The following is a 27155-nucleotide window of genomic DNA, read 5'->3' as shown; positions in this document are numbered from 1 at the left end:
AAACCATGCAGGACATGCTGGGATGTGTAGTTCCACATAATCCACAATGCCAGAAGTTGTCTACCCTTAAGCTTAACGATGATGAGATGAAATATTAGAAGGGAATGTATGGGTTTAATAACTAAAACAAATAAATTATTATAGTCTAATATGGCGATCCAAAGAGAGCACGTAGTAATGGACCACGCGGCACCACTCCCGCCCAGTGTCTGTCTCATGCTTCTCGGCCTCTCTCACCATCCGCTGGGGCCTCATTAGTAGCTTTGGCCATATCAGGACACATTTACAGCAGTCAGAGCGTGAGGATGTACCTGGTAAGACGTGGACATCATCCAGCTGCTTTCACTGTCCATCCTGGCTGACGTGTTATCCGTCTGTTGGTGCATAGGGGCTGTGTCACAGACATACTGTGATTGTGGGCAGCCAGGTATAAATCACATGTAACCATACAAGTATAAGATGCCTACATGTGATTTATACCTGGCTCTCGCAAAGTACCCCAGTTTTGAGTGAATAAAGGGGTCTGATCAGTCAGGTTCTGAGGGGGACCGGCCCAATCTCCCCCCACACTCCTAACGTTGGTGGTCTACAATGCATTACTGATCTGTATCAGAGGTGCAGGCAGTGGTGGTGATATCATACACAGCTGGCTAATGGCAATATACCAATGACTTGGACGCCATCTTGTGCATAGACACACCCACTGCCGGCGTCTCACATACAAAAGCTAAAACAATTGGGAACCTCTCTGCAACCCTATGCTGTCTAAGGAAAACCTGCTCATTTTACAGTGCAAACAGAGCTCAGTGTCATACCAAGGTTTCTCTGCTCATTGCATGTGTCACGTGTCTGTGGTTGCCATAGCAGTCTTATGGCATTGTCTAATCTATAGCTATAAATTGTTTTTTTTTTCCCAGCCACTGCATGCTCCTTAGTGGTTTAACTCATAGATCCAAGAAGAGTATAAGAAAAACAGATGACTAACACCTATTTTGTATGTTGTTCCCACCTTCGTGTACACATCCACTGAGAACACGGACATTTATAAACATAGATTGGTCTTTATTTGGATCAGAAATAAAATTTATCAGCATCAGATCTGGAGAGCAGACAGCAGAGTTATTGGATGAACAGGTCCCACCCCAGTCACTAGGAATGTACTATCGTGATAAAATAAAAGTCGTGTTCCCTTTTGCGGTGTGATCCCCATCAAGCTTAGAGGAGCTTGAAATGCATCATGGGAGATCTTCCCGGCCACAGGATTCGGAGAACCAAAAGAATATCCACCGGGCTTTGGTAGAAAGGCACTCGCAAGTTGACCACGGACGTGCAAATAACAGCAGACACGTGGGATGTTAAGGCACCAAACTTAAAAGTCAAAAAAAGATTTAAAAAAAAATACATCATTCTTAAATGCCGCCCTCTCTAGACGATCTTAAGACATCTTAAAATTAAATACTCCACATATTTTACTAAAATAGGTGCAAAAAAAATAAAATAAAAAAGGAATGGCTTATTTTTGTTTAACCTGGTCTTCCTGTCTAGACAGGACAACATGGAGAAATGGAATGGAGTTACAGAGACATGACGAATTCTGTTCCTACTAATTACGTGGCCTTGACATTCGACCCTATTCGGGACGTCTGGAGGCTGCAATTGGTCGACGCTCAGGACTAGGGAGGACAATGTTCTGATAGGAGAGGAGAGAAATGGGGAATGACTAGGAGATGAGTGGATGATCTGGGATTTGGCCAGGTGCTCCGGAACATTTGGTCGGTCAGAGGATTTGCCTGGGCATGCCGTAGCCGGTCATTCCAGACTGGGATGCCCCTTTGTTGGTGCCCATTTGCAGACCGATCACGCTCTGGCCTTCTTTTAATTTGTCCTTGGAGAAATCGCGCCTGTTTTCCAGAGATTTCCTAAAAAGAGACAAAAATAAATACATTTTTGAATATTTTTTATGCACTTGAAAATCTAAATACACAGAGCGTATTAAAAGCATTGGGTTAATGAGGATGGCCCAGGAAGAGGGGCGATTCTAACCAATCGTCTGCTAGGGCCGATGTTGGGGCTGACCCAAAAAAAAAAAAAAACCTCCACTTACTTAGGGAACCAGTTGGGATCTCCACGGAACTGTCCATCATCCCTTGTAACCGCCAGACCGCCCAAGTTCATCAGAGTCCGCTGCACACTGGCCAGGTCCTTTCCTGCGGCAGAAACACAATTCTTATTGGATATGGTACAGTGCAGGAGTTCCGTAATATTGAGGAGGGGGGACGGCATGTATGGTCATTGGTCCTAACATTTAGAGGGAGGGAGGGGTCATATGCACCATAATCTCAGGCAAAGGAAGTGGCACTGTGACGATACACACAAAAGAGGAGGCTAGTATAGGTATGTGTGGATATACATTCATAGTTTAAATATCATTAGCTAGGGAAGCAGTACTGTGCATGGTCAGGAATGCCAGGAGAGTCTAAGCTGAATGACCATGGTTGGTTCAACCACCGCAAGTGGCCTTGTACAGTGTCATATGTCCCAGACTCTAAAACAAGGGAAGTGGTATTGTGTATGGTCACATGCCCTGGAATGCAGATGTGGGAGGTAGTACTGTGTATTTATGGACAGAGTGTGGCTTTTCTTTCTATCTTATTTCGCCTTTACAGATTAAAAAGTAGCGGGCCTTCAACCTCGCCCGGTGACGCCATCACCGTTCGTACCTTCCCACAAGTCCACGGTCTGGAACATGTCACTGGTTGCAATTCCGTACTTCTCACAGGCCTTCAGGAATTGGGACACTTGCTCCATCTGTTTGAAGGCCATTGTTGAGGACTGAATTTTGGCCACGGAGTTGGGGGCGAGGGAGTTGATCAGATGACAAAGTACCTGAGGAGACAGAAAGCAGAGTGTGAGCCGGATGCAGGACATTTAGCCTATCCCTTAGTTGTGGGACCTGGACGAGGAGGTCCCTGGGACGTGGCCAAGCATATCCTTCCTCACTACCTCGTCTCCACTTGAAAATGCAGCGACTTGCGGTCACTTGCAATAGGACCCGAGACTAGAAGCCATTTCTGGCTAAGGGGGTCTATTGATGAAACAGCAAAACGAGTAGAGAAATTGCCCATGGCAACCAATCAGCACTGAAGCAACATCTGTAATTTGCATCTCATGGCTTATCACTGCTTCATGCATCTGCCCCTAACACACTAAGCAATATTTCTATAACTATATCGCTCATCTTGCCTCTTCTGAGCTCCTGCGGGTCGTTAACGATGACGTCCTGTTTGTGCACATAGAGAACGAGCGCCATGATGCAGAAGGCTATGGGGAATGTGGTGTCTTCCCCCAATCTTCGTCCTGGTAGGATAACACCATCTCCAGATGACATTGCCCTATAGTAGCCTATGCATTACACCATCACCCTGCTTCTAGCTCTAGCCGAGATGTGTAGTTATCCTGGGGAGCCCCCGGTGTCTATCTGTATCTGAGGAACCACATGCCCAGAAACACAATAGATGCTACTTACAGTGCCATCCTTCAGCCAAGTCTGGAACCCGACTTTCCCGGCTTCCTTAGGTTCTCCGCAGCTCTCTGGACACTGAGCGACGATCCACTGTACCAGGAGGTTCTCCAGCTCTGGGTCATATTTCTGGTCTATCTTCATCTGGACTTCCCTGCTAAGTCCGTAAGAAGGTCCTTTGTTGGCCATTTTAGATCAGGTAGTGGCTGGGGTGGTCTCTGTAGGAACGACACAATCTGGTTAGGAAATACTGGCACAATCACCTAATAAATCACATAACTCACTCCAGCAGGCTATAAGAACAGGGGCATATTGTTTGTTTCTGCAGAGTGTCATGTCACTACCATGGTAACCACAGTCACTTGGCACCAGAGATAGTGAGCAGTTTCGCTTTGGAACGCCCCTTTTAACTCTGCACAGTGACATCCTCCTCTGCCATCAGATGACATGCAGAGAACTTGGAGCCTTTTGTGACTGGCGTCGATTTTTTTTTTTTTAACTTCCAGAGAGATTGTGAAAAGGAGATAATGATTTGTAGGAAGACAGTTCATTTAAGACAAATATATGATCATGGCTTCTGTTCATACAAAAAGCATTGCGTCTCTTGCATTGCAGTTTCTCCAGGTACAAATTCTCCCCCTTATTTATTGATTTTTCTTGGTATAAATCATCTTTTCACCTCATTCTCTATGGTCTGAAGAACCTGCAGTTGCCTGAACTCTTTACCTTCCCTTTACTCAGAGAGACCCGGAAACAAGCCACCCGCAGGAACTCTCCACCCCCCCAGCCGCACGTCCTGTTTGTGTTAGGGGGACGCTCCTGAGCACAGGGCCTGGCTGGGGAGTGTCTCTAGATCACTAGAATGATATAATGGCAATATACTCAGCACTAGCCTCTGATGCAATCCGCATATTAGCCCAGCGTCATTTCTGCATATACCGCTTCATCCGCATCCTTACACACCGGGAATCGGATTACTCAGTTCAGCCCTAACTGGCAGCAAATCGGCATGTGCATGGACAGAGAATAGGCACATAGACTAGACATTCTTGTAGGTTATTAAGAGAATGTGGGGGGCACTTTGCAGACACCAACACATTCCAGGCCACGGCCTATTGGAATAGGTTATACAGTACTGTGACTGGCAGTGCATACATAGACGTGGGTTGTTTGCACATAAACACATGTACTCCTGGAATATCTCAACGTACGGATCACAAGATACACGTTTGGCTTCGGCCTTCCTGTATCCCGCAAGCAAAGCAGGGCTCAGAAAACAGCCCGCAGCCTGTTTACAGCCAGGATGTGAGGGAGGATTGTGTGACAATGATTGTGTTAGCACAGCTGCAGCGGGGACACTCCCTGTCACACACACACACAGGGAACAGGGAGAGACACGGTGACACCACAGCCAGCGAGTGGCTTTGTCTGTGGCCCATGTTTGGCCGTGGAGAGCGGTTACAATTAGCACGCCTTTATTTACACTGTCAGGAGAGAATGTAAGAGGTGTTACCACAGGTTTGGGGAGTACCACCGCTCCCTGGCCTCCATTACCTCATGGCTGACAATTACCCATACTGCTCTAGGAAGCATTGAAATATTACTATCCGGCATTTTATAATGCTCGTTCTGTGGGTAATCTCTGCTTTTATTGCTGTGTCCGCATTGTAGGACCAGAGAAACCCTCTTCATCTGCCACACGTCTCTGTGGGGTAGATGTATGAAGCTATGATAAGGGAGAAGTGGCCCATGGCAACCAATCAGCTGCTCTGTACAATTTTATATTATGACAATTATAGATGTTACTTCAGTGCTGATTGGTTGCCATGAGCATGAGTGTTAGTTGTTTTGACATGGGCATGGACAGAATAACACATAGCCAGATGAGTGATGTGTTAAATTGGGTAAAAAATAGGCGATATATTGTCCATGTCAGCAAACACCCCATATGTAATGAGCTGGTTGTTGGGTGTGTATACCAGATTGGTCGGTGAAACCATTGATGGTTATTCATTGCATATTTAGTGAATATTGATGGCCCGCTTGCCATATCACCACCAATGCTAACCATCAATTGAAACCACACCCAAGAGCTGGTTCCCCCAGAAGCACAGAGTATATCAGGATATGAGTCATGTGGCATAGGCAGTAACATGATGTGAGGGGAATGGGGCAGCTTGAAGCCAGAGACTGAGAGTTATATAGCGGGAGGAGCAGGGTCCCCAGCAGCACAGAGTATATCAGTAGATGAGTGATGTGTCAGTGAGGACAGGGCTGCATGTGACAGGGGCAGTGACATGATGTGAGGAGGGGAATGGAGGCAGCAGGAAGCCACAGACTGAGAGTTATATAGTGGGAGGAGCAGGGGTGCTCAGCAGCACAGAGTATATCAGGAGATGAGTGATGTGTCAGTGAGGACAGGGCTGCATGTGACAGGAGCAGTGACATGTTGTGAGGAGAGGAATGGGGCAGCGGGAAGCCACAGACTGAGAGCTATATAGTGGGAGGAGCAGGGTCCCCCAGCAGCACAGAGTATATCAGGATATGAGGGATGTGTCAGTGAGGACAGGGCTGCATGTGACAGGGGCAGTGACATGATGTGAGGAGGGGAATGGAGGCAGCAGGAAGCCACAGACTGAGAGTTATATAGTGTGAGGAGCAGGGTCCCCCAGCAGCACAGAGTATATCAGGAGATATAGCATTCCATGAGCTTGATGAAGTGACCTCAGCAATGGCTGACAGATGTTGTAAGTTGCAGCATTGGCAGGGTAGTGATGGGTGGCAGTGGCTCTATATTCAGCACCTCACACCTCAACTTTACCCTAACACCAGGATTTCTGTATATATCACATTAGTGCTGTGATATATTGGTATCCAACACATCAGTAAATCACGAGTATAACAAACGTCAGGAAGTCCCTAGAAGTCTGTGCTACTCAAACAACCTCTAATAATAGTTACAGTATATAACGCTGCTGGAGGACGGGGCTACCAGCTCCATGGAGGTTACAGTGAGCAGGTGACGCATGCAGATGCAGTGGCACTTATTGTCACCAGATACCTGTTCTGTTCAGCCTTTGTGAGCAGGCATAACTCGGACCAGGCAGGATAGGAGTCCGGGGTGATACATCACAGAAACAATCCTGTTTTATGTACAATTATAATGCACCTGTCTCTTAAGCAGCCATTTTGTTAGCAATAATTAAGCCGACCAATTCCCTAATGGTGACATCACTGAGGAATGAGGCACCCAAAAACCTGCCTCTACATTAAAGTAGATGCATGTGGTCCCAAAACAGGACTGGACCGTAAAGTTCTAGTCAGGAAATGTGGTGGGCGTAGGAGAAATGCTCACAGCTATATTGCATATGCCAATGATGTGATACATTTATTATTTATTTAGTAATTAACAGTTTCTTATATAGCGCACACATATAGTTGAACATTCACATCAGTCCCTGCCCCAGTGGAGCTTACAATCTATATTCCCTACCACATATACACGCACACACAGGCATTCTAGGGTTAATTTGTTAATTTGTTTGGAGCCAATTAACCTATCAGTACAGTTTTGGATTGTGGGAGGAAACCGGAGTACTCGGAGGAAACCCACGCAAGTACAGGGAGAATATACAAACTCTGCACAGTTATGGCCATGGTGGGGATAGAACCCATGACCTCAGTGCTGTGAGGCAGTAATGTAACCATTACACCATCCGTACTGCCCCGTATATGTAACACATGGTGGGGATAGAACCCATGACCTCAGTGCTGTGAGGCAGTAATGTAACCATTACACCATCCGTACTGCCCCGTATATGTAACACATGGTGGGAATGGAACCCATGACCTCAGTGCTGTGAGGCAGTAATGCTAACCATTACACCATCCGTACAGCCCCGTATATATAACACATGGTGGGGATAGAACCCATGACCTCAGTGCTGTGAGGCAGTAATGCTAACCATTACACCATCCGTACTGCCCCGTATATGTAACACATGGTGGGGATAGAACCCATGACCTCAGTGCTGTGAGGCAGTAATGTAACCATTACACCATCCGTACTGCCCCGTATATGTAACACATGGTGGGGATAGAACCCATGACCTCAGTGCTGTGAGGCAGTAATGTAACCATTACACCATCCGTACTGCCCCGTATATGTAACACATGGTGGGGATAGAACCCATGACCTCAGTGCTGTGAGGCAGTAATGTAACCATTACACCATCCGTACTGCCCCGTATATGTAACACATGGTGGGAATGGAACCCATGACCTCAGTGCTGTGAGGCAGTAATGCTAACCATTACACCATCCGTACAGCCCCGTATATATAACACATGGTGGGAATGGAACCCATGACCTCAGTGCTGTGAGGCAGTAATGCTAACCATTACACCGTCCATGCTGCCCATACATGCTGTGAACCTATATTAGTCTGTCTGTATATATTATATAAGGCTCTAGTGGCCTTTTAAGCCGAAATATACCAAGCGCAGTCCCGACAGCAGCGCGTACAGTGGTCACCAAACGCTTCTGTTATCTGCCTTTAGTCTAGTTATTATATTTACATTTATTTCAGCACCACATTAGCAGCACCGATAACCCACTGACCCGCTTTCCCTTTATTACAGCTATGACTTAATCCAGCAGCCGGACGTCTGTTTACAGGATAAAATATACAATTTGCAGCAATTGCATCACCCAGCGGACATATCCCAAATTGACTTTCCGGTTCCACCAATCGGCACGGTTCTTCCTTCACAAATCCCTCCATAGTTTTAGTTTTGGAGACAAAAAAGATGGCCCCCAATATCTGCAGGTACAGTATATGGAGACCTATATACACACATGCTGTCCCTGAACCTGCACCGTTCCCACACATTCCAACTACTGTTTCTTGACGGCTAAGCAAACAGTTGTCTGTGGAGCAAGGTCCTCGCTAGGAGCTGTCACAGTACTTTTCCAGCAGCGCTTGTTCGGAAGACAGCCAAGATTGTGTGTCATGTAGGAGAGATCGCCAGACAGTTGCTAGGCCACAGCCTGTCCACGCTTGCCTGAATTGTGCAGCAATACTGTATTATCACACAACAAAATGGACGACCCTGTCACTTATTAGCTGCATAGCAGGTATTTGAAGCTTCTATGTTAGCGAGGCAGTATTTATGTTTACCAACTGGCAAGTTGCTCAGTACTCCATGCCATATTCATAAGAATTATAGTACAGTGGCCACACTACACACAAAAACATATGGACGATGAAATCTGTTAGCATTTTCTTTGCTTCCTGTGATAAATTGTACAGTAAATATGGAGGCTGGGTGCTAGAACTGTTTTGGAAAGGACACAATGGGGTCCCCACCTCTTCTAAACAATGCTCTGCCCAAAAGATTAGACGAGTGCCTTTAAAATCAGATGTAATGACTGCTGCCTGGGGCCTCCTCCCTGATCTCCTCACGCCCTCGGCCCAGTTGGGTGTGAATACGGACATTATGCCTGCGAATGTTCAAACAAAGCCATGCCCTAAGAGCATACAGATCGCAGTGTGTGTCCTGCCAACATTCCTCTTGTCCTTGTCACCCAGCGGCCACACCTGCCCAACAGCACAGAATGGCCACTGATTACTATGCGCTTGTAAGGGATTTACAAATCATTTTTACAATTTGTTAAACCAACACAATGTCGGAGACTCGTTCCGCTCTTCTGGGGTTACAGGAGAGACACAAGATTTCCAGGAGCCTCCCGACTGAACTGGAAGAGTGGCAAGTTTGCCTAAAGTGTTTAGGGGAATCACTTCATCAAGTAACGCTCAGGAACGTGGTGATGCGATCCATGTAGCCCGGTATAGTGGGGAGCAAGGCGCGTTCTCCATGACTGCCTCCTCCTGTAGCACGCCACTGCACGCTTATCCCAGCGCCTGCGCTGCTTGTCCGGGGAGCCTGATATGGTGGGGAGCAAGGAGCGGTCTCCCTGCTTCCTGCTGCATCCCACCGCTACACTCGTAGCCTGGTGCCGGCGCTGACAGGGGAGGGCATGTCCCTGGGTGACCCCCCCCCCTCCCTTCATTCCCCCACTGCAGGGGTCTAAGTACTAAGCCTTGGAGATAGCTAATGTACCAACCGTCAGCTCTTGTAAATTTTCAACCACAGCCTGTAGGATGGCAGTTAGGAGCTGGTTGGCTGGCACTTTATCTCTCTTCATTGTATCCCTCTCCAAGTTTTAGTACATAGATCCCTCAGTCTATTATAGTGTAAACCAATCGGAATTACCTTTTATGTCCTAGACAATAAAACTAGAAAAGATATATATAAGAAGTGTGTCTGCTACTTACGCCGAGTACATATGAGCGATATCGTGACCGATTTCCGCAGAACTCCCGGTCAAAAGATAAAGTGCATACACAGTGACCGATATCATGCAGTGATGTCATCCAGCCACATGCAGTCGATGGAGGACATTGTTAACAACCCACGGGAACGCGCATCGGTAAGAGTTATCCGAAAACCAATATACTACAAAAACCGTAGGTGTTCCCCCTCCCCCCGCACTGTTTTTCATACTTATCGGTCCCCCAGCAGTCCCCCGGCGTTACCGGCATCCACGGCTGCCAGCGAGTTTGTCTTTAGAGGCATCACGATGTCACCCACGCAATGCATCCTTGGGACCGGGGATATTCCTGAAGACGACCCCGATGGCTGCCGCGGATGTCGGGGGACCAGGTGAGTAGGTCATTAAAAAAACTAATTTGGAATAAATGTGGTCCGAGCATTTCAGATAAGGGACACTCGGCCTGTAGTGCATTCATGCAAACAGTGATAAATAATGGTATATACTGTATACCTGCGCCGGGCTGTAAGTGCTAATGGGGCAATGGTCTCATATTTGGAACATTATCAGGGGCGGCTCATGCTATAATAATTCCAGGAATGCCACAGATATATATATATATATAGTCAGTACAACATGAAACCAGAACACATTGCATTAATATCTGTAAGCAATCAGCCTGTTTACCAGGGATCAGATACTGGATGGACTTCAACATCCACATTTGTTACCGATTTAATCTCAGTCTAAACTATTTAGTCCAGAAGAGCTATAGACCAGACAGGGCGCTCCTACGTCTACACGGGAATCCCCAACGTCCCTTCTGTCTACTGGAGCCCCTACAGATGGAATATTTGTGAATCAAAATACTAGGGGGAAATTTACTAAGACGGGAGTTTTATTTCACATGAGATGTTGCTGTGGGAAACCAATCAGAATCTACTTCTTATGTATTTAACGCCTTCTAGAAGATCATAGATATCATCTGATTGGTTGCCCATGTGAAATAAAACTGCCATTTTAGTAAATCTCCCCCATAGTATATAAAAGAAACATATTTTTGTTAATGCCGAGGGGCCTATTTCTGACAGAGAACCCAAATATGGCCCAAATAAGTTTTTCTCTAGGAGGGTCATAAATTATGGATGTTCATGACCAATGTTGAATACATTTGCCATCGATGGGGGTGAACCAGATGGTTTGCCACCATCGATGGTGCACAAGACACAGTTTAGCGCCGTCGCTGACACTCCAGCACAGCCACACCCCTGAGTTCTCATTGGCCAACAGCCTACTGAATGCAAAGCAAGGGTGACAACCGTTTGGTGAAACGATGGTTCCCTTGTAGATGGTTTCACAACATCGAAGTTACCTATTAATGGTAACATCGATAGGTAACCATCCATAGTCTTCTAGCTATAAAGGGGTATAAAATAACAAAAATAACAAAAAGGTGCAAATGGAATTGTAGCATCCAATCAGAAGTTAGCTTTCATAATCTAGATCAGGGGAACTCTGGCGTGCACATCCCAGCATGCCCTGCCACAGTTCTACCATGCTTTGACAGTAAAACTTTGGCAGGGCATTCAGGTATATTCGGCAGCATGGCAACATCCCCTGCAGTGGCTTAGAGGCACTGGGAGTTTGTGGGTGCAGGGAGTCTGCATGGGGCTATTGCTACCACTGATACCAGCTCATTGTCAGGGGATTTCACCCTTCCTCCATCCGCCACAACTGGAATCTGTGCCAACTGCCTCCAATTGAAAATGTCCCTCCCAAAATGGCCACCTTAGAGAAGACAGTTATGGTTGCTAGAGGAGATGGTGGTCATTTTGGGAAGTACATAGGAACATTTTAAATGGGGGCAGATGTGAGAGACCCCAGCAGCAGCAGACAGAGGGAAGAAGCCCCTGACGACAAGCAAATACCATAGGAGGGTAGAGGTGTGCCTGAATGGTTGTTTTGTTTTTTTTTCTTCGACAGGGGGGTGCATTTTTAATAGTTACGCCACTGGGTAAACTTGGTTCCGAAGCCGATTTATTTATTTTGTTTAGAGAAAGGAAAGATTTGTTGCCTCCTGTTCAACCTACCAGAAAATCAGCTATTTCATCCCTTAATGAAGCCCAGGGAACAGGCGTAGAGAGAAAAGCATTTTAATAAGTCTTTTTGGCATCTCTGGTACAGAACAGAATCTTAATCTCACAGGATCTTGGCCGGGCCAGCGAGCAGGAAGTCTGGGACTCTTCACGTTAGGGAGATAGAGTTACCAATTTTATGAATTATGAAATGACGAGCTGCCAAAGAGACTCTTCTCCCAGGCCCACTCCAGCATGGCAGATATTTAATTCATTAATGTGCAAAAGGGAGACGAGGAATGGGGGGGGGGGGGGGTATTTGCCCAATTTTATCAGACTGTTTATTGAGGATCCATAACCTCTCTCTAACACACAAAAAAAGCCTCTAAGCCAATATTTAATCCAAGCCTGCTGCCTACATAAAAATGTGGCGGCCATTTTGTCATGGCCCAAGCCGAATGACGTACTATTAATAGTACGTCCCCTCCAGTCATCTCCTCATAGTCGGCAGATAAATCAGAAGCGGGAATGCACTAAAAGTCAAAAGATGTAATTTTTCCCATCACTGACATTTGTGGTCTGTTACTATGGCACTCAGAGTAAAATACAACCCAGTGTTTGTTGAAAGAAAAAAAAAAAAAGGTTAAATTCCACGGCTGACCCACACGTTACCATAGCAACCAACCTAAACACCGCTCCCAGGAAGTAACAAAAATACCACAACAATACACACAAAAAGGCAGAAACAACACATTGCATATGTCAGACGCAACACTATAAAAACATCTTGTGAGAACGAGAACCATACAGATGACCTAGAACTCGCACAATGATTCCGATTTCTTGCGCAACTGTAAAAACATTCCAGTAACGAGCCCTGGTCCAGTTTCATTTAATAGGAGACAAGATTTGCTCCCGCACAGAGCTTCGAAAAATACAACTATATTATCATCATCATCATCAATATTATCCTTTATTTATATGGCGCCAAAAGGGTTCTGCAGCGCCTAACAAAGAATTATGGTACAAGACAACGTACATGTTATATAAACATGGCTGCAATAGAGGACAGGACACTGAAATAAGAATTGTGGGTAAAAAGGCGGTATTTCATACCCTACCATCCTAAGGCGTGGAGGGAGAATAGAATCGGGTGCCAAGCGTAGCACTGTGCCTGAACTTTGACGGTGTCCATGTTGACAATCAGAACAAAACTCATGTCGACCTTCCAACCCTGTCGACCTATTTCATGTGTCAACATAATATTGGTCGACACTATGACCAATACCCTTCCAGCTTAAGTAAGAGAAAGAAAAGCTCACAAGGGAAGAGGGTCCTGCTCGTTAGTGCTTACATTTTAGTATACTGTATAATGGTGCAGGACACAAGCTCATCACATTTAGGTGGACCCTAGATCCTCCTCATACAAGGCAAATAACTACCACCTTAGATATAGGCGAAAGCCCGTCATATGCCTAGATAAGATAGATCTGGATTATCCCTTACAAAACCTATATCCGATGGTGTCTTACCGAGACGCCGAGGCAGAAAGGCCGGTGGATGATGGCGACGTAGACCATACTGATCGCTGGATGACATTATTAGGTCACGTCCCCCACCGAGGGCCAGATACAACATTAAAATGTGGCTTAACTTCCCATTGTGAGGCAGGCAGAGCCGTGTGTCGTCATCGCGGATTATGGTCATTAAAAAACACAATACATTTTACGGTAAATTAAAGCGGCAATTTTAATAGTTCTATCTTGAATTTGTGTCTTCAGAGGTGATGGGCACTATGCGTGCGAGATTATATGTAATAAGCCCCCTTTTAGCCCCAGTGCGCGGCTGTCCAAAGCTCTCCGACGCTGCATCCTCTCCCGCGGTCTGTGCCTTTAACACATGGGATAGGAATGGCCCGGCCAGGACAGCTGCGGTCCGTGCCTGGTAGCAGGCAGTGATCTGGGGCCCTGCACAGGATGTAGAAGATTTTTATGATGGAATAGCGACTTCCCAAGATCTGACTTCTCTGGGAATCACAGTGTCTTATTCTGAAGTCGTTCCCAGGGGAGACCTACATTTGCTATTAATAACGATGGATCAACAGACAATTTACAGGCTTGTACGCTGGGCTTGTCGTACAGCGGCCCTGCACGGAGATGTATAATCCACCCGGACAGGCTAAGCCCTGGGGAGAGAGACAAAGTCCCAGCCAATCAGCTCCTGACATTTTTCAAACACAGGGGTAGATGTATAAAGCAGTGATAAGGGAGGAGAATTCATAAAGTGCCTGGTACTTTATCACCGGCCAATCAGCTAACTGTCCCTTTTTTAACCCAGTCTGCAATTTATCAGTCAGGAGCTGATTGGCCGGGGATAAAGTACCAGGCACCACTTCTCCATTATCACTGCTTCATACATCTACCCGTTTGAAAAATAACAGGAGCTGATTGGCTGGGATTTTATCTCCGCCCACAGCTTAGTACATACACCCCCTATTTTGTTAAATAATATATTGGCAAGTACATTTATCAGGTGTATAAATATGGCGTATTTGCCTAGTGCTGCTTATGTTAACACTATTTTGCCGACTCTCCGGGGATGACTGGGAGCTCAGCTGGTCACGTCCTTTACTGCCATTGCCATCAATGGCAATATTCCATCGATGGTTGCATACTATGCAATTATGGTAGCCAATCCTGGGATTTGGCCCTAAAAATGCCAGGATTTGAATCCCGGGATTGGCCTGAGCAAATCAATGCCGGGCAGCGCTGAGAGACTAGCTAGACGCTGCCCGGCTGCTCCCAAACCCCGGCGCGCTGCTCTGCGGCTGTGCGCAGCGTGACCTGATCAAAGCCTGTCTGCTTCTTAGCACCCACCAGCTAGACCACCGTCTGGCATCCGACCTCATGGCCGCCGCCGGGCTCCTGCTCCGCTGCCCACCTCCCGACCACTGCCACCCTGGCTCCCAATCACAGCCGCCCGCCTCCTGCACCGCTGCCCGCCTCCCGACCACCGCCACAGCTCCCGGGCTACTTTCTACTGAAAGCATGATCCAGTTAAAATGCAAAAAATAAAATAAAAAAAGAGACATGATTGACAGTTATTTACATAGCGCACACATATTCCGCATCGCTGTACAGAGCATATTTAGGCATTCAACATCCCCTGCCCCCATGAGCTTACACTCTATATTTCCTACCACATTTGCACACACTCATGCTAGAGTTAAATTTTTGGGAGATAATTATCCGACCGGCATATTTTTGGATGTACGGAAAAAAGATATTTATACGGGATTCTTTCTCCCTCAAAAGTGCCAAGCCCCATTAATCTTGCCGCATTACGTCATGTAAACCGTTACAGACAAGGTGGCTTAACCTGCCTCGAATCTCACAAATTACACGCGGCAGAGAGCGCACACATATATGGCGCTGCTTCCTAATTTGGGAAAGAAGTCTGCAGATTTAGATATTAATGGCTTTATTCTGACAGCAGGCCCTCACACATGGCGGATTATCGGGCGAATGCCACATTAATCAGAGAAGTGACAGACCGATTATCGGGTTATCTGCACGAGTCATGTCATGCATTGACGTATTGTCCGATCTAATCTACATTGGGTGGGAGGTATCTGAGCAGACATAGGGAGTATTGTTACTGCCCGGCACAGAACACACCGGAGGGTCGTTATTAATCCCCAATGCCTTCACCCAATAGCTTTGATGTTTTTAATTTAAACAGAGCCGTCCAACTACTGAAAGCCATATGCCCTAATACATTGACCATATTGAGGTTGTATGAGCGATGTAAAGGGTGATATTGCAGATTTAGGATCACGGACCATTTTCAGGTTAGGTTTTTGGAACAGGTATTTTTTCTGTGGGGGGAATTTGCATTCCAGATTTTATTGTAATTTAGTTTTTATACAGGTGCACATTTATTCCTCGCATGAGGATGTCGCGGGAGAGAAGTACGGTGGTGCGTTGGTGTCTCCCAAACCGGTTCAGTGCCACATAGCGCCTAATGGCGAAATGATGCGCTATAGCATGGTCCTTAATATTAGTCATACTTGTCTACAACTATTGAATTTTGGGGTGTTCCCCAGGTAGATTAAACCCACCTCCCACATCCACAATGAAGAGAGCGGTCCAAGTACTTGAGAATGAGATTCGCAGGTCTACTGTAGCCCTGCCCACTGCAGTGTAGTGGCGGATTCTGGGCGGGGTCACGAGGGTATGGATTACAGCACTATGACCCCACCCACCTAGACCTCTGGAAGGTAACAGAAAAAAAAAGGCCAAGCAGGATATTGGTTCATCCCTCGAAATGGCTGCCATTAAATCTGGTTATTGACACAGTCTCTACTGCTAATACTCAGACGCAATTGCTGGGAGAATAGTTAGACTAGCCCAGTGTCACAGCTAGAGCGGGACAATAGCAGGGGGGCTGTATACACCCCACACCCTGGGCTATAGAATACTCATTTCCACATTTGGGTCTGTGCTGGTCGGTGTTGCCATGCAGCAGACACTGCTTCTAATTACTGGATCGTTAGTAGACTCATAAACCTCCATTGTTTCCCACCGCGCCTCCCTGCCTCCGAGGTATTTCCCTCATCCACCTATTGCTGGCGACATGACAGGACCCAGCTAGAAGTCTCCACAGGCTCATGGGAAAGATGCCTGTGTCCAGCATACCACCCACCCAGCACACAGCGAGGGAAGCATTCCCAGGGATTCCTCGCCTTCCAGCCCCTTCCCCAAATAATGTATACACCACATCCCACCAGCCCCCTCCCCAAATATTATACACACTACACCCCACCAGCCTCCTCCCCAAACCTCAGACTGGAGTATCTTTACTATAAATATAAGGGGCAGAGATGTATCAATCTTTGGAAAGATAAATGGAGTATGTTTATAAAGCCACCAGCCTAAAACTATCCTTTATCTATTTTATTATTATTATTATTATTATTAACTGTTTTTTATATAGCGCACACATATTCCGCAGCGCTTTACAGAGAATGTTTGAGCAGTCACATCAGCCCCTGCACCAGTGGAGCTTACAATCTAGGTTCCCTACCACATGTACAAGCACACACAGACATTCTAGGGTTAATTTTGGAAGAAGCCAATTAACCTACCAGTATATTTTTGGATTGTTGGAGGAAAGCGGAATGCCCGGAGGAAACCCACGCAAGTACGGGGAGAATATACAAACTCTGCACAGTTAGGGTCATGGTGGGAATTGAACCCATGACCTCAGCGCTGTGCGGCAGTAATGCTAACCATTACACCATCCGTGCTGCCCCATATATATATAACACATGGTGGGAATAGAACCCATGACCTCAGCGCTGTGAGGCAGTAATGTAACCATTACACCATCCGTACTGCTCCGTATATATAACACATGGTGGGGATAGAACCCATGACCTCAGCCCTGTGAGGCAGTAATGTAACCATTACACCATCCGTACTGCCCGGTATATATAACACATGGTGGGAATAGAACCCATGACCTCAGCGCTGTGAGGCAGTAATGTAACCATTACACCATCCGTACTGCCCGGTATATATAACACATGGTGGGGATAGAACCCATGACCTCAGTGCTGTGAGGCAGTAATGCTAACCATTACACCATCCGTACTGCCCCGTATATATAACACAAGGTGGGAAAAGAACCCATAATCTCAGTGCTGTGAGGCAGTAATGTAACCATTACACCATCCGTACTGCCCCGTATATATAACACATGGTGGGGATAGAACCCATGACCTCAGTAGACTCATAAGTAATGCTAACCATTACACCATCCGTACTGCCCCGTATATATAACACATGGTGGGGATAGACCCCATGACCTCAGCGCTGTGAGGCAGTAATGCTAACCATTACACCATCCGTACTGCCCCGTATATATATAACACATGGTGGGGATAGAACCCATGACCTCAGTGCTGTGAGGCAGTAATGCTAACCATTACACCGTCCGTACTGCCCCGTATATATAACACATGGTGGGGATAGAACCCATGACCTCAGTGCTGTGAGGCAGTAATGCTAACCATTACACCATCCGTACTGCCCCGTATATATAACACATGGTGGGGATAGAACCCATGACCTCAGTGCTGTGAGGCAGTAATGCTAACCATTACACCATCCGTGCTGCCCCAAATCTATCACTAAAGTATATGACATCACAGTTATACGCTGATTGCTTGCTTTGAGCAACTTCCCCACATTCTCCATCTCCTAGGCTCGATACATCTCCCCCTTAATGACAGACAGACCAGTAAGCGCCACCATGAATGTTGGAAGCATTATCCCGGCGTCACCGGTAAAGGAGAACAATTAGGCAGCCGCTAATCCACTACACACTCAGTATACAACAATAGAATGACAGGCAATGAGCGGCGGCTGTGATATGTGGATTATCCGATCAGCGTGGGTGTGAGGGGCGCATGATGTCACCCGTCAGAACACGTCTCAGCCACATGACAAAGGAAAGTGGTTCACACGGGCGGTGACAGACGGGATCTCTGCTAATCTCCCAGCTCTTCATCTCTCTAATGGTTCCCTTATGGGATCATAACAAGCGAGAGACCATTACATATTCCATGATATCAGGGACTTTTCCACTGAGGGTGGGGGTGCTCCGCACAGTCATAGGTCTGATCTTATGCCACCGTTTTGCTGTCAGGGCCTGCTAAAACTGCGGAAGGAAATGCTGGGATGTGTAGTTCCACAGTAGCCGGAGTACCACAGATTGTGTAACGCTGCCCTGTCATACGAACACACATAGGCACGCAGTAAGTGTTTCCCACACTTAGTACTCAAGGCATCTGAACAGTACAGGTTTTTTAGGATACTGGAGGTACTGATGGTCACCTGGCTTAGCAGTAAAACCTTAAAACATGCACTGTTATGGCATACCTCCCAACTTTTGAAGTTGGGAGGTCCCGAAAAGGGGGCGCGGCCTCGAGAAAAGGGGGCCTCACGGGGTGACGCGAACTCCGGCCACGCCCCGTTTTCGCCGCTCGTCGGCGCTGAATAGATGCTGTGCGCATGTGCACAGCGTCTATTCTCGGCAAGCTGGGGGGGCTCCCAACTGTCCCCCCTACCGCGGGACGCGGGAACGTCCCCGAATATCGGGACGTTCCCGCGGAAATCGTGACAGTTGGGAGGTATGTTATGGAGCTGTTGAGGACTGCATTTGGGAAACCCTGGGCGAGGGCCAATTAGCCTAAATAGGAGCCAATTTGGTGGCGTACCAATGCCATGGCAGTTCAAGTGGTGGCTAGGGGAGACGGGACCACGTGGGCGCTTGTGTAATGCAGATGCCATGTGGTCTTGTCCATCCTAATGCAATCTGCTGAAAATAAACCTCCAAAAATGGCCACCGCTTTAGAGGAGACAGATGCTAGAGGTCCTACGGGACCTTTAGCATCTGTCAGGGAAGCACAGAGCATATAGCGCTACCCAGAGGCACCAGCGGATTCCATGAGCACAAAACCCCTGGTAACGAGCATCAAACCCCTGACAACGAACATCAAACCCCCTGGCAACGAGCATCAGACCCCCTGGCAACGAGCATCAGACCCTCTGGCAACGAGCATCAAACCCCCTGGCAACGACCATCAAACCCCCTGGCAACGACCATCAAACCCCTGACAACGAACATCAGACCCCCTGGCAACGAGCATCAGACCCCCTGGCAACGAGCATCAAACCCCCTGGCAACAACCATCAAACCCCCTGGCAACGAGCATCAGACCCCCTGGCAACGAGCATCAGACTCCCTGGCAACGAGCATCAAACCCCCTGGCAACAACCATCAAACCCCCTGGCAACAACCATCAAACCCCCTGGCAACAACCATCAAACCCCCTGGCTCTTCACACGTTTCCCAATTGATGTCCACGCAGTTGGTTCCATATGAAAAAGTAATAATAATAAAAATAAAAAAATTGTGAAGAACTCATGTCCACCTTTTTATGTGCTGACCATGTCGACCAATAGTGGCCGACCTAACGTCCTGGTACCCTTAACAGGTGGCTTTTTTAAAAACAAGCAGTAGATGCTCATTGTTAGCAATACGCTATAACGGAGGAGGCGCCGCGCTCATCGGGGATAGCGGCCTCATACGGAAAGTTCCCCCGGCCTGTGCCAAATCCATATAAACAGTCTTACATTTAATAAGCGATATAAAAGCAACGCATGCCCCTTACTGGCTCATTAAACTTTTAGGGTTCTGATAATGGAGGCGGAATTAGCGCCGCGTACGGGTTATAGTGCTTTACACGGCAGTAAGCGGAGATGTGAGCGGCGAGTATATTAAAGAGGGATGAAGGAATGCCCCAGACGGCCATGAAACATTCCGAGAACCATCTAACCTGTGCTGTAATGGTGCCGGCGCACGCCCACGTCTACCAGCCCATTGTAAACGAGTAGGCCGTAAAAAACGCCACATGGAATTAATGACGGCTGTAGCCCCTGGGTGTCTTGGCAAGCATGAAAGGGGTTCGTGATCAAGGCGTGCTAGGGCTGACAGGAGGTTTTTATCTTCCCATTTCACTAATGAGAGAACATTAATCCTCATTAGATTTATTATATATCATTTTAGGGACGTGACGGCATGCGCTGGAGACGCTTGTATACAAAATGGCAGGTCCAGACAGAGCCGAGCCATTGTCTGACTGGATGCAGTCACCTGATGAACAGCGTATGAAGGGTTGATGCAGAGTTCCAAGCAATTTGGCAGTAAATGACACCGTATGTGCGTGGGACTCGGAGAGATGTGTCAAAGTTTGGAGAGAGGTAAAGTACCAGCCAATCAGCTCCTAGCTGCCATGTTACATTCTGTGTTTTGGTTGGCTACAGAGCAAGTGATCATTGATAGTCATCCATTACATGTTTTTAGGACGATCGATGATTTCACCAAACGATTCATGTTCATTCACTGACTGGCCTGTGGGCCAATCGTAACCAGGGGCTGGGGCTATGCAACGTGTTTCTGCACATGTAAAAAAAAGTAAAAATAAACATTGGTTGTTCTGTACCATTAATGGCAGGAAACCATCTGGTTCTCCCCAGTCGATGGCAAAAGCATTCACAGCTGTCTATAAGTCATCATTGTTTTTAAAACATCGATGGTCGATGTTGGTCCCTAGGCTGTGTTTGATAAATGCCAGAAGACGGTTGGTTATTACTTTGGGCGGTAGTACATTCCACCACCTACTGCGCAGCTCCCCTGATAAGACTTGCCCTTTGTGATGACCGTCGGTCACTGCTCTTCTGGGAGTCCATCTGCGCATAGTCGCCGCATACGCAGAAGGACAGTATGGCCGTGTGGATTGCTGGGAGGGATCTGATAGAATTTGCAGAACGGCCTCCCAAAAAAATGAAAAATGTTGTGTGCCTCGAGCCTCATGGCTCACTGATGCCTATGAGTCATCTGGTTATTTTATACGTTATGTCATAATCATGAAAGTGATGTCATCAGCCCCACCCACTCACCCACAGAGAGCAGGGCGGGAGGTAGGGGTGCTGCAATTTGTACCTCCTAAGATTTCTCGCTGACTGCATGGCATTGCCCAGGATGGCATATCTCAGTGCTTTAAAAGCTCTCTGCTGCCAACTCACCTCCCAGCACCCATTCGTTGGCACCAGATCATTATGGAGCTACGCCATTACCTTGCCCCACCCACATCATTATGTTAATTTCGTCATAAAGCCCTGTTCTCTTCTTTCCATCCTTTTGGTAGAATGAAGGTATTAGTGGGTTCTATGTAGGCCTATGGGACAGGAGCCAGCGGTTCTACCACCGTCCTCATTTTTCCATCTGTACAATGGGGCCCTCTCCAGTTTCCCCTTCCCTGTAATCCGTGTACTGTGACACAGAGCAGGGAGCGGCCGCATAACGATTCCACGCCTAGTTTACTTTCTTTTTTTTTTTGCGATCACATTTTTATTTTGTGCTGTTATCCAGTTTTATACAATAATCGGCAAATATAAACAATCTCATAGGGGTATGTTATTTACTGTTGCGGAGAGAGAGGCGAAACGCGTAGAGTGCTTCAGAATTCTCCCATGAATGCTCCTATTGTTCATCATTTAATAATATTTATCCAGAAGAAAACAATAGGATTCAGCCAATCTATAGCGATCTGTGGTCACCTGGCTCTAGCCAAGGAGGGAATAGGTGGTAGAAGATTGCTGCCAAAATCATGCCAATTAGACACATTAGGCAGAAATTGGGAACCGCAGACACAGAACGTCTCCTTCTCAGTTTCCAAGGACTACATTATAGCCGCAGCATAAAGGGCCACTTGGTCCTAAAGTTTGATAACCCAGAGCCAACGGGTTTTTCTTTTTTTTAGTTTAACCCTTTGAGCTCCAACATTTCTGGGAGAGATGTTCCAAATAGCCGCTTAAAATACCAGCATCACTCACATTTGTAAAATAAAGTCAAATAAAAAGGTTTTGTTACAAAAAAATAAAAAAAAAGGTTTCGTCTCCTACTTAGGTCATTGTCATGAAGAGAAATGTCTGCTTGCCAATTTTCACACCTATTTTGACAAATTCACTTGGCACTCAAAGGGTCAAGTACATACTTAACCCTTTCCCCGCTCGAAGGGGGTGTCTCCCGCATTTTCCACACAGCCCTGGTTCCCCCCTTCCCCGCGGTATAAACCCCCGAATTTTGTGGGTCCGTGGGGAGGGGGCGGGGCTAAAATGATGCGGTTCGCGTCATTTTAGCCCCTCCCACCATCCACGGACCCGCAAATTGTTGCAGCTGCCCGTCATGGGGGTGGGGCTTAGTGACATCAGTCTTGCTCCGCCCCCAAAACGTAGCCTCTTCCCTCCCCCTCTCACTCCTCTCTGGGCTTCTCCCGGAGAGGAGTTTGAAGAAGTCGGCAAGTATGGTTAAGTAAAATCTCAATAAGAGATCGCTGCCACCTAGCGGGCACATTAATGTGAAGTACAGCAGCACACGTTCATAGGGACTGATTAAGAGACAGAGAAAGAGGCAATGTTTCCAGAGTTGAGCAATTTTTTGCTACCACCTGCACACCAAGTCCCGGGAACCCATAACATGCACATGTGACCCCAAGTGTCCAATGACGTTCACAATTATGTACAGCATTGCTAAGACTTAAAAATGGGCTTGCAAACTCTGGGCGACTAGGAGTGGAGATTGCAAGGGACCTAAAGCAAGCAGCATTGGCAACCATGTCCCATAACACCTTAAGGGGATAAACTTTGAACTCACTTCGTTCCAAAAATTTTGTCGCCACATCCTGCAAAGCTACTCGTCTTGGCGCAAATCTAGATGCCCCTGTGTCAAATGAGGACAGGGAGGTCAGCAACGAGCATATAACTTGCACCACAACGTTTTGTACGCTATCAGGCCACGGAAATGTGGGTAATATGTATGGGAAGGTAAATGAGACGATATAATCCAGGCAGAAGATGAATGGGGGGATTAGGTTACAGCGCTAGACGTTAGTGAAGTCACAATAAGCGGTATTATCTATATACAGTATAAACATGGCTCTGGCAGTTTCTTGGACGGCGCGGCTGTATACCGCGTCCCAGCTGGGCCTTCTAGTCAGATTTCAGCAAGAGAATTTTACTTGGAGATTATTCTATCTGCCAGCTGGAGAGTGAATCACAAGTACATCATCATATTTACGGCTAATGTCATTTTATGTCTTTTATTAAAAGGTATAAATTTAGTCTGACATATATCGTATAACAGGCACACCATGTAACGAACGCTATCCTCGTAGACAATGCCAAATACTAACACAATGCACAATGAAGACCGTACGCGTACATTAATCAAACATCGGAATGTACCGTATACTAACGCAGAGATGCGGCCCGTCCGCTTATCAAACACCAGCAAAACCGTATAACATTAGCCGATAAGCATAGATGGTTAGAAGCCTATAATGGATACGCGCTGATAAGCGATAATGTGGAGAGAGATAAAGTACTAGTCTCTGATATATTTCAAACACAGCCTGTAAAATTACAGTTAGGAGCTCAATGGCTGCTATTTTATCGCGGTCTACGTAGGAGTCGATATCCTACTCACACCCTGAGGCCATCAGTTGTCACCATCCATTTATATTCCTCTGGTACCAGATGCATGATCGAATAACCCAAACTACAGTACGTTCCACCAAGTGTCTATGGCCTACATAGGTGCACAAATATAAATATGGATTATTAGTAGTAGGATAGCTCTCACAAGCAGGGCCCTCTGCCTCATGTGCGTTTCCTTCTCTAACTTATACCCTCTTCAATGGCACCAAATCCTGCAGTTTCTGCCCCCTGATAGTTATGTCAGTGTCCTCTGCTGATGCAGCTATGTTTATGTGCCCTGTACTTGTCTGTATTGTATTCAGCTGTCAGTCACTGTCTCCTGGGTTATGTATTCTGTATACTCTTATATACTGTAGAACATAATATAACACAAAACAAAAAGAAAGCCTGGAAAGTAATTAAAATTTAAAATGCTACATAATCTGACAGGGTGATCCCTGACGGCGACCATTAACCGGGCCGCTTGGCAGACATCTCTCATCTGAAGCCGTCGGACAGCTCCATGGGGAGCTGATGGATTGTGGGGCGTGAAATCGCAGCCTGAAAGGATGTTTTACAAAGGAAAACAGAATTCCTGCCGTGATTGTGAAACGCATCCCAGCAGGCCTGTCCTGACGGCCTGTCCGCCTCGTTTTCTACAGGCCTCAGTGAGATGTCTCCTGACATGTCAGGATGCGCAGAGTCGTGTGTGCCCAGAAACTCAGACAGCCTGTCCCCCTAAACCACCGACCATTGATCTTTCGGGGCTGAGGGATGGGGTCTTCTGAGCTTCGGTGAGGAAAACCCATCTGCCCTAACCCTTTTAGGGGTTGATGGAAGAGCGTCTCTCCGAGCCTTGGCAAGAAGGACCCAACCGATCCCTTTTCTGCCCCCTAGGCCTTGTGGCTCTGAGGGGTTAGGGGAGTAACAGGGCCCTTCACCTTTTGGAGAGGGTCCATACGTACCTACGCATCCAGCATATATGAATTCATGAACTGGGTGATGGCGCCGCGCACCTTGGGCTTCATGTAAAGATAGAAAAAACAACAACGCACAGGCTTTATCCTGAGGAGAGGCCGCGACTGTGGGCCTGGGGTGGGGTGGGGGGGGGAGGAGTATATAGTAGCAGACAGCCACTGTAATCCCAGAGTGACCATTACCAGCTACAGAAAGTACCTAGCTATTATCATGTTTGGGTGCCACAAATACCCGGTCAGTTGAATATTAACAATTCAGCGGTATTAGGCCACCGAGCAGCGATCTCCGGCGGAACATCGGCTGTCTCGTACTCTGCACACGCACTGCCTTGTCGACAGACACAGCTAATAAAAGTGCGTCTGGGATGAAGGACGCCCTCATGAGTTATCCTCATTCCCTTTCAGATCTGTTGACAGCACCCTCGGCTCAATGCAAGAGGCTCATTAGGATGTTGAAATACTTGTGTTTATAGCTGGCTGCATTCTTAGATTACAAAATTACCTTTCGTCTACACAGGCCGGAATGTCAGGAGCAAACAGAGAAATCCTGATCAGAGGGACAAACGTTTGCTATGCAGACAGCACCGTGAGCTCGGATCACACCCAATAGCTGCCAGCCATTATTGCCAAAACCCCCGTATCACTGGCAAATGACTAAATTACTGACGGAACACTACCCGGGCTCATACCTCTAACCAGCACCCCTCAACCTTTCATTTTACTGGGAGAAATGCATTTATAATCCATGTAGAGACGGATCAGTCTTTGCTGCCCCCAGAACTGGGCAGCCCCAGGCATCTGCCTTGCCTGCCTACCCTTTATCTGGGAGTGGATGCCTTATACACAGAGTACACATGTTCTCCATGGCTGGGCGGCGCTGGGCGCAGATTAGGAGGTGGGTAGATAATATAGGCACTAACTGGCACTAGGATTACTGGTCCCTGTACATGTGACTGTGGCATAACATAGGTCTCAGGTAACAGATTAAAGTATGCCATTAATCTCTCATTTATTTTAACACGTTCTTATATATTGCAGCAAATTCTGTTGCGATTTACAATAGGAAACAACAGTGATCAAACAAACTGGGTAGTAACAAACCGACATAGAGGGAGGAGGGCCCTGCTCGCAAGCTAAAATTTATTGTGTGCTACGGAGCCCTTGTGGCACCTTATAAATAACAGGTAATACTTATTCTTAAAGTGGGAACCTCCCAGACCACCCCACATTACAGCACCTCCTTTCATATCATGGATGGGAATGTAAAAAAGGGGTTATCGTCTATTATAGGGGAGGAGGGGGGAGCAGCTGGGTAACGGCATACACGCACATTCCAAAAATACCACTATCAACCCAAAAATATGTCAGCACTCTCACGGCCATACAGATAATTCCCTGCCAGAGATTTTCTCTCCTTGCAACGTTCCCAAATAAATTACAGGGTAACTTCCCAGTACTGCAGAAATGCCCCGGTCTACCCAGGGTGGGCAAGAGCAGACTAGCTACAGTTATAGTTGTCCTGGTTCTATGCCCATAGCCTTCCACGGTCACCTACGCCCCACCTATACCGTCAGAATCACTTATATACTAGGTGCACACTCTCCTACACTGTAAGCTCGCACAGGCAGAATTTCCGGAATGGAATGTATTTTTATTTGTCGACTGCACTTATGGCTCCCAGAAGCTGAATCTGTACAGGCTACCAACACCCCCACCAGCCCCCCTTACATACAACAGTATAGAATTTACAACAGTACAAAGATTGCCTGCACCTGGACTTTGTTCCGCACTCAGAGATAGAAGACTACATGGAAGATAGAAGTGAGATTGCTGCACAGCGGGCTCAGGGCTCTCAAGCTGTTGGAGAACTACAAACTCCAGCACGCCCAGGGTGCAACAACTTGCGCACTTCTGCTGCAAAGGCTTGCACAGACCTGGTTCTGGTATGGGCCTGGTTCTGGTATGGGGAAGGTATGGAAGGGAGACAGGCTTACCTTGGTGTGTGCCCGGACAGCAGGAAGTAAGACTGGAGTGTGACTGTGTGTGTGTGTCTCTCGCTCTCTACACTCCCTCAGCCCTACCCCCAAAAACATGAAGTAATGATGTCATCCCTAATCAAAGAAAAAGGGTGTGGGTGGCGGACGTA

At 47.0% G+C, this 27155-nt stretch overlaps 2 protein-coding genes across 4 annotated transcripts in view; both read right to left on the bottom strand.

The window, feature by feature from the left end:
- Nucleotides 1-27155, bottom strand: part of CFAP45 (cilia and flagella associated protein 45) — a 129924-nt gene that overhangs the window by 26416 nt on the left and 76353 nt on the right. The window lies entirely within an intron of this gene.
- Nucleotides 1042-27155, bottom strand: TAGLN2 (transgelin 2). 2 transcript variants are annotated; one of them, XM_083167740.1, is made up of 5 exons: nt 27004-27155; nt 3527-3738; nt 2721-2886; nt 2105-2207; nt 1042-1919 (listed from the first exon to the last, which is right to left on the bottom strand). In XM_083167740.1, exons 2-5 carry the CDS (start codon nt 3707-3709, stop codon nt 1778-1780), a joined length of 594 nt encoding a protein of 197 aa, XP_083023866.1. In that variant the 5' UTR covers nt 3710-3738; nt 27004-27155; the 3' UTR covers nt 1042-1777. The 2 variants fall into 2 exon arrangements, with proteins under 2 accessions (XP_083023866.1, XP_083023867.1); XM_083167741.1 differs by lacking the exon at nt 27004-27155 and adding an exon at nt 24998-25123.

The sequence above is a fragment of the Crinia signifera genome, chromosome 12 (genome assembly GCF_055691185.1).
Source record: "Crinia signifera chromosome 12, ASM5569118v1, whole genome shotgun sequence".
Taxonomy (NCBI): Eukaryota; Metazoa; Chordata; class Amphibia; order Anura; family Myobatrachidae; genus Crinia; species Crinia signifera.
Note: the sequence above shows the minus strand (reverse complement) of the source record. Positions and strands in the feature narration are given on the sequence as shown.

Bases quoted from the DNA above. Each gene is read 5' to 3' on its own strand.
- TAGLN2 (XM_083167740.1), bottom strand. From the start codon at position 3,709: ATGGCCAACAAAGGACCTTCTTACGGACTTAGCAGGGAAGTCCAGATG. The intron at 2,208-2,720 runs GTACGAACGGTG...TTTCTGCCGCAG, and splicing joins GACCGTGGACTTGTGGGAAG to GAAAGGACCTGGCCAGTGTG. The intron at 1,920-2,104 runs GTAAGTGGAGGT...GTCTCTTTTTAG, and splicing joins GATCCCAACTGGTTCCCTAA to GAAATCTCTGGAAAACAGGC.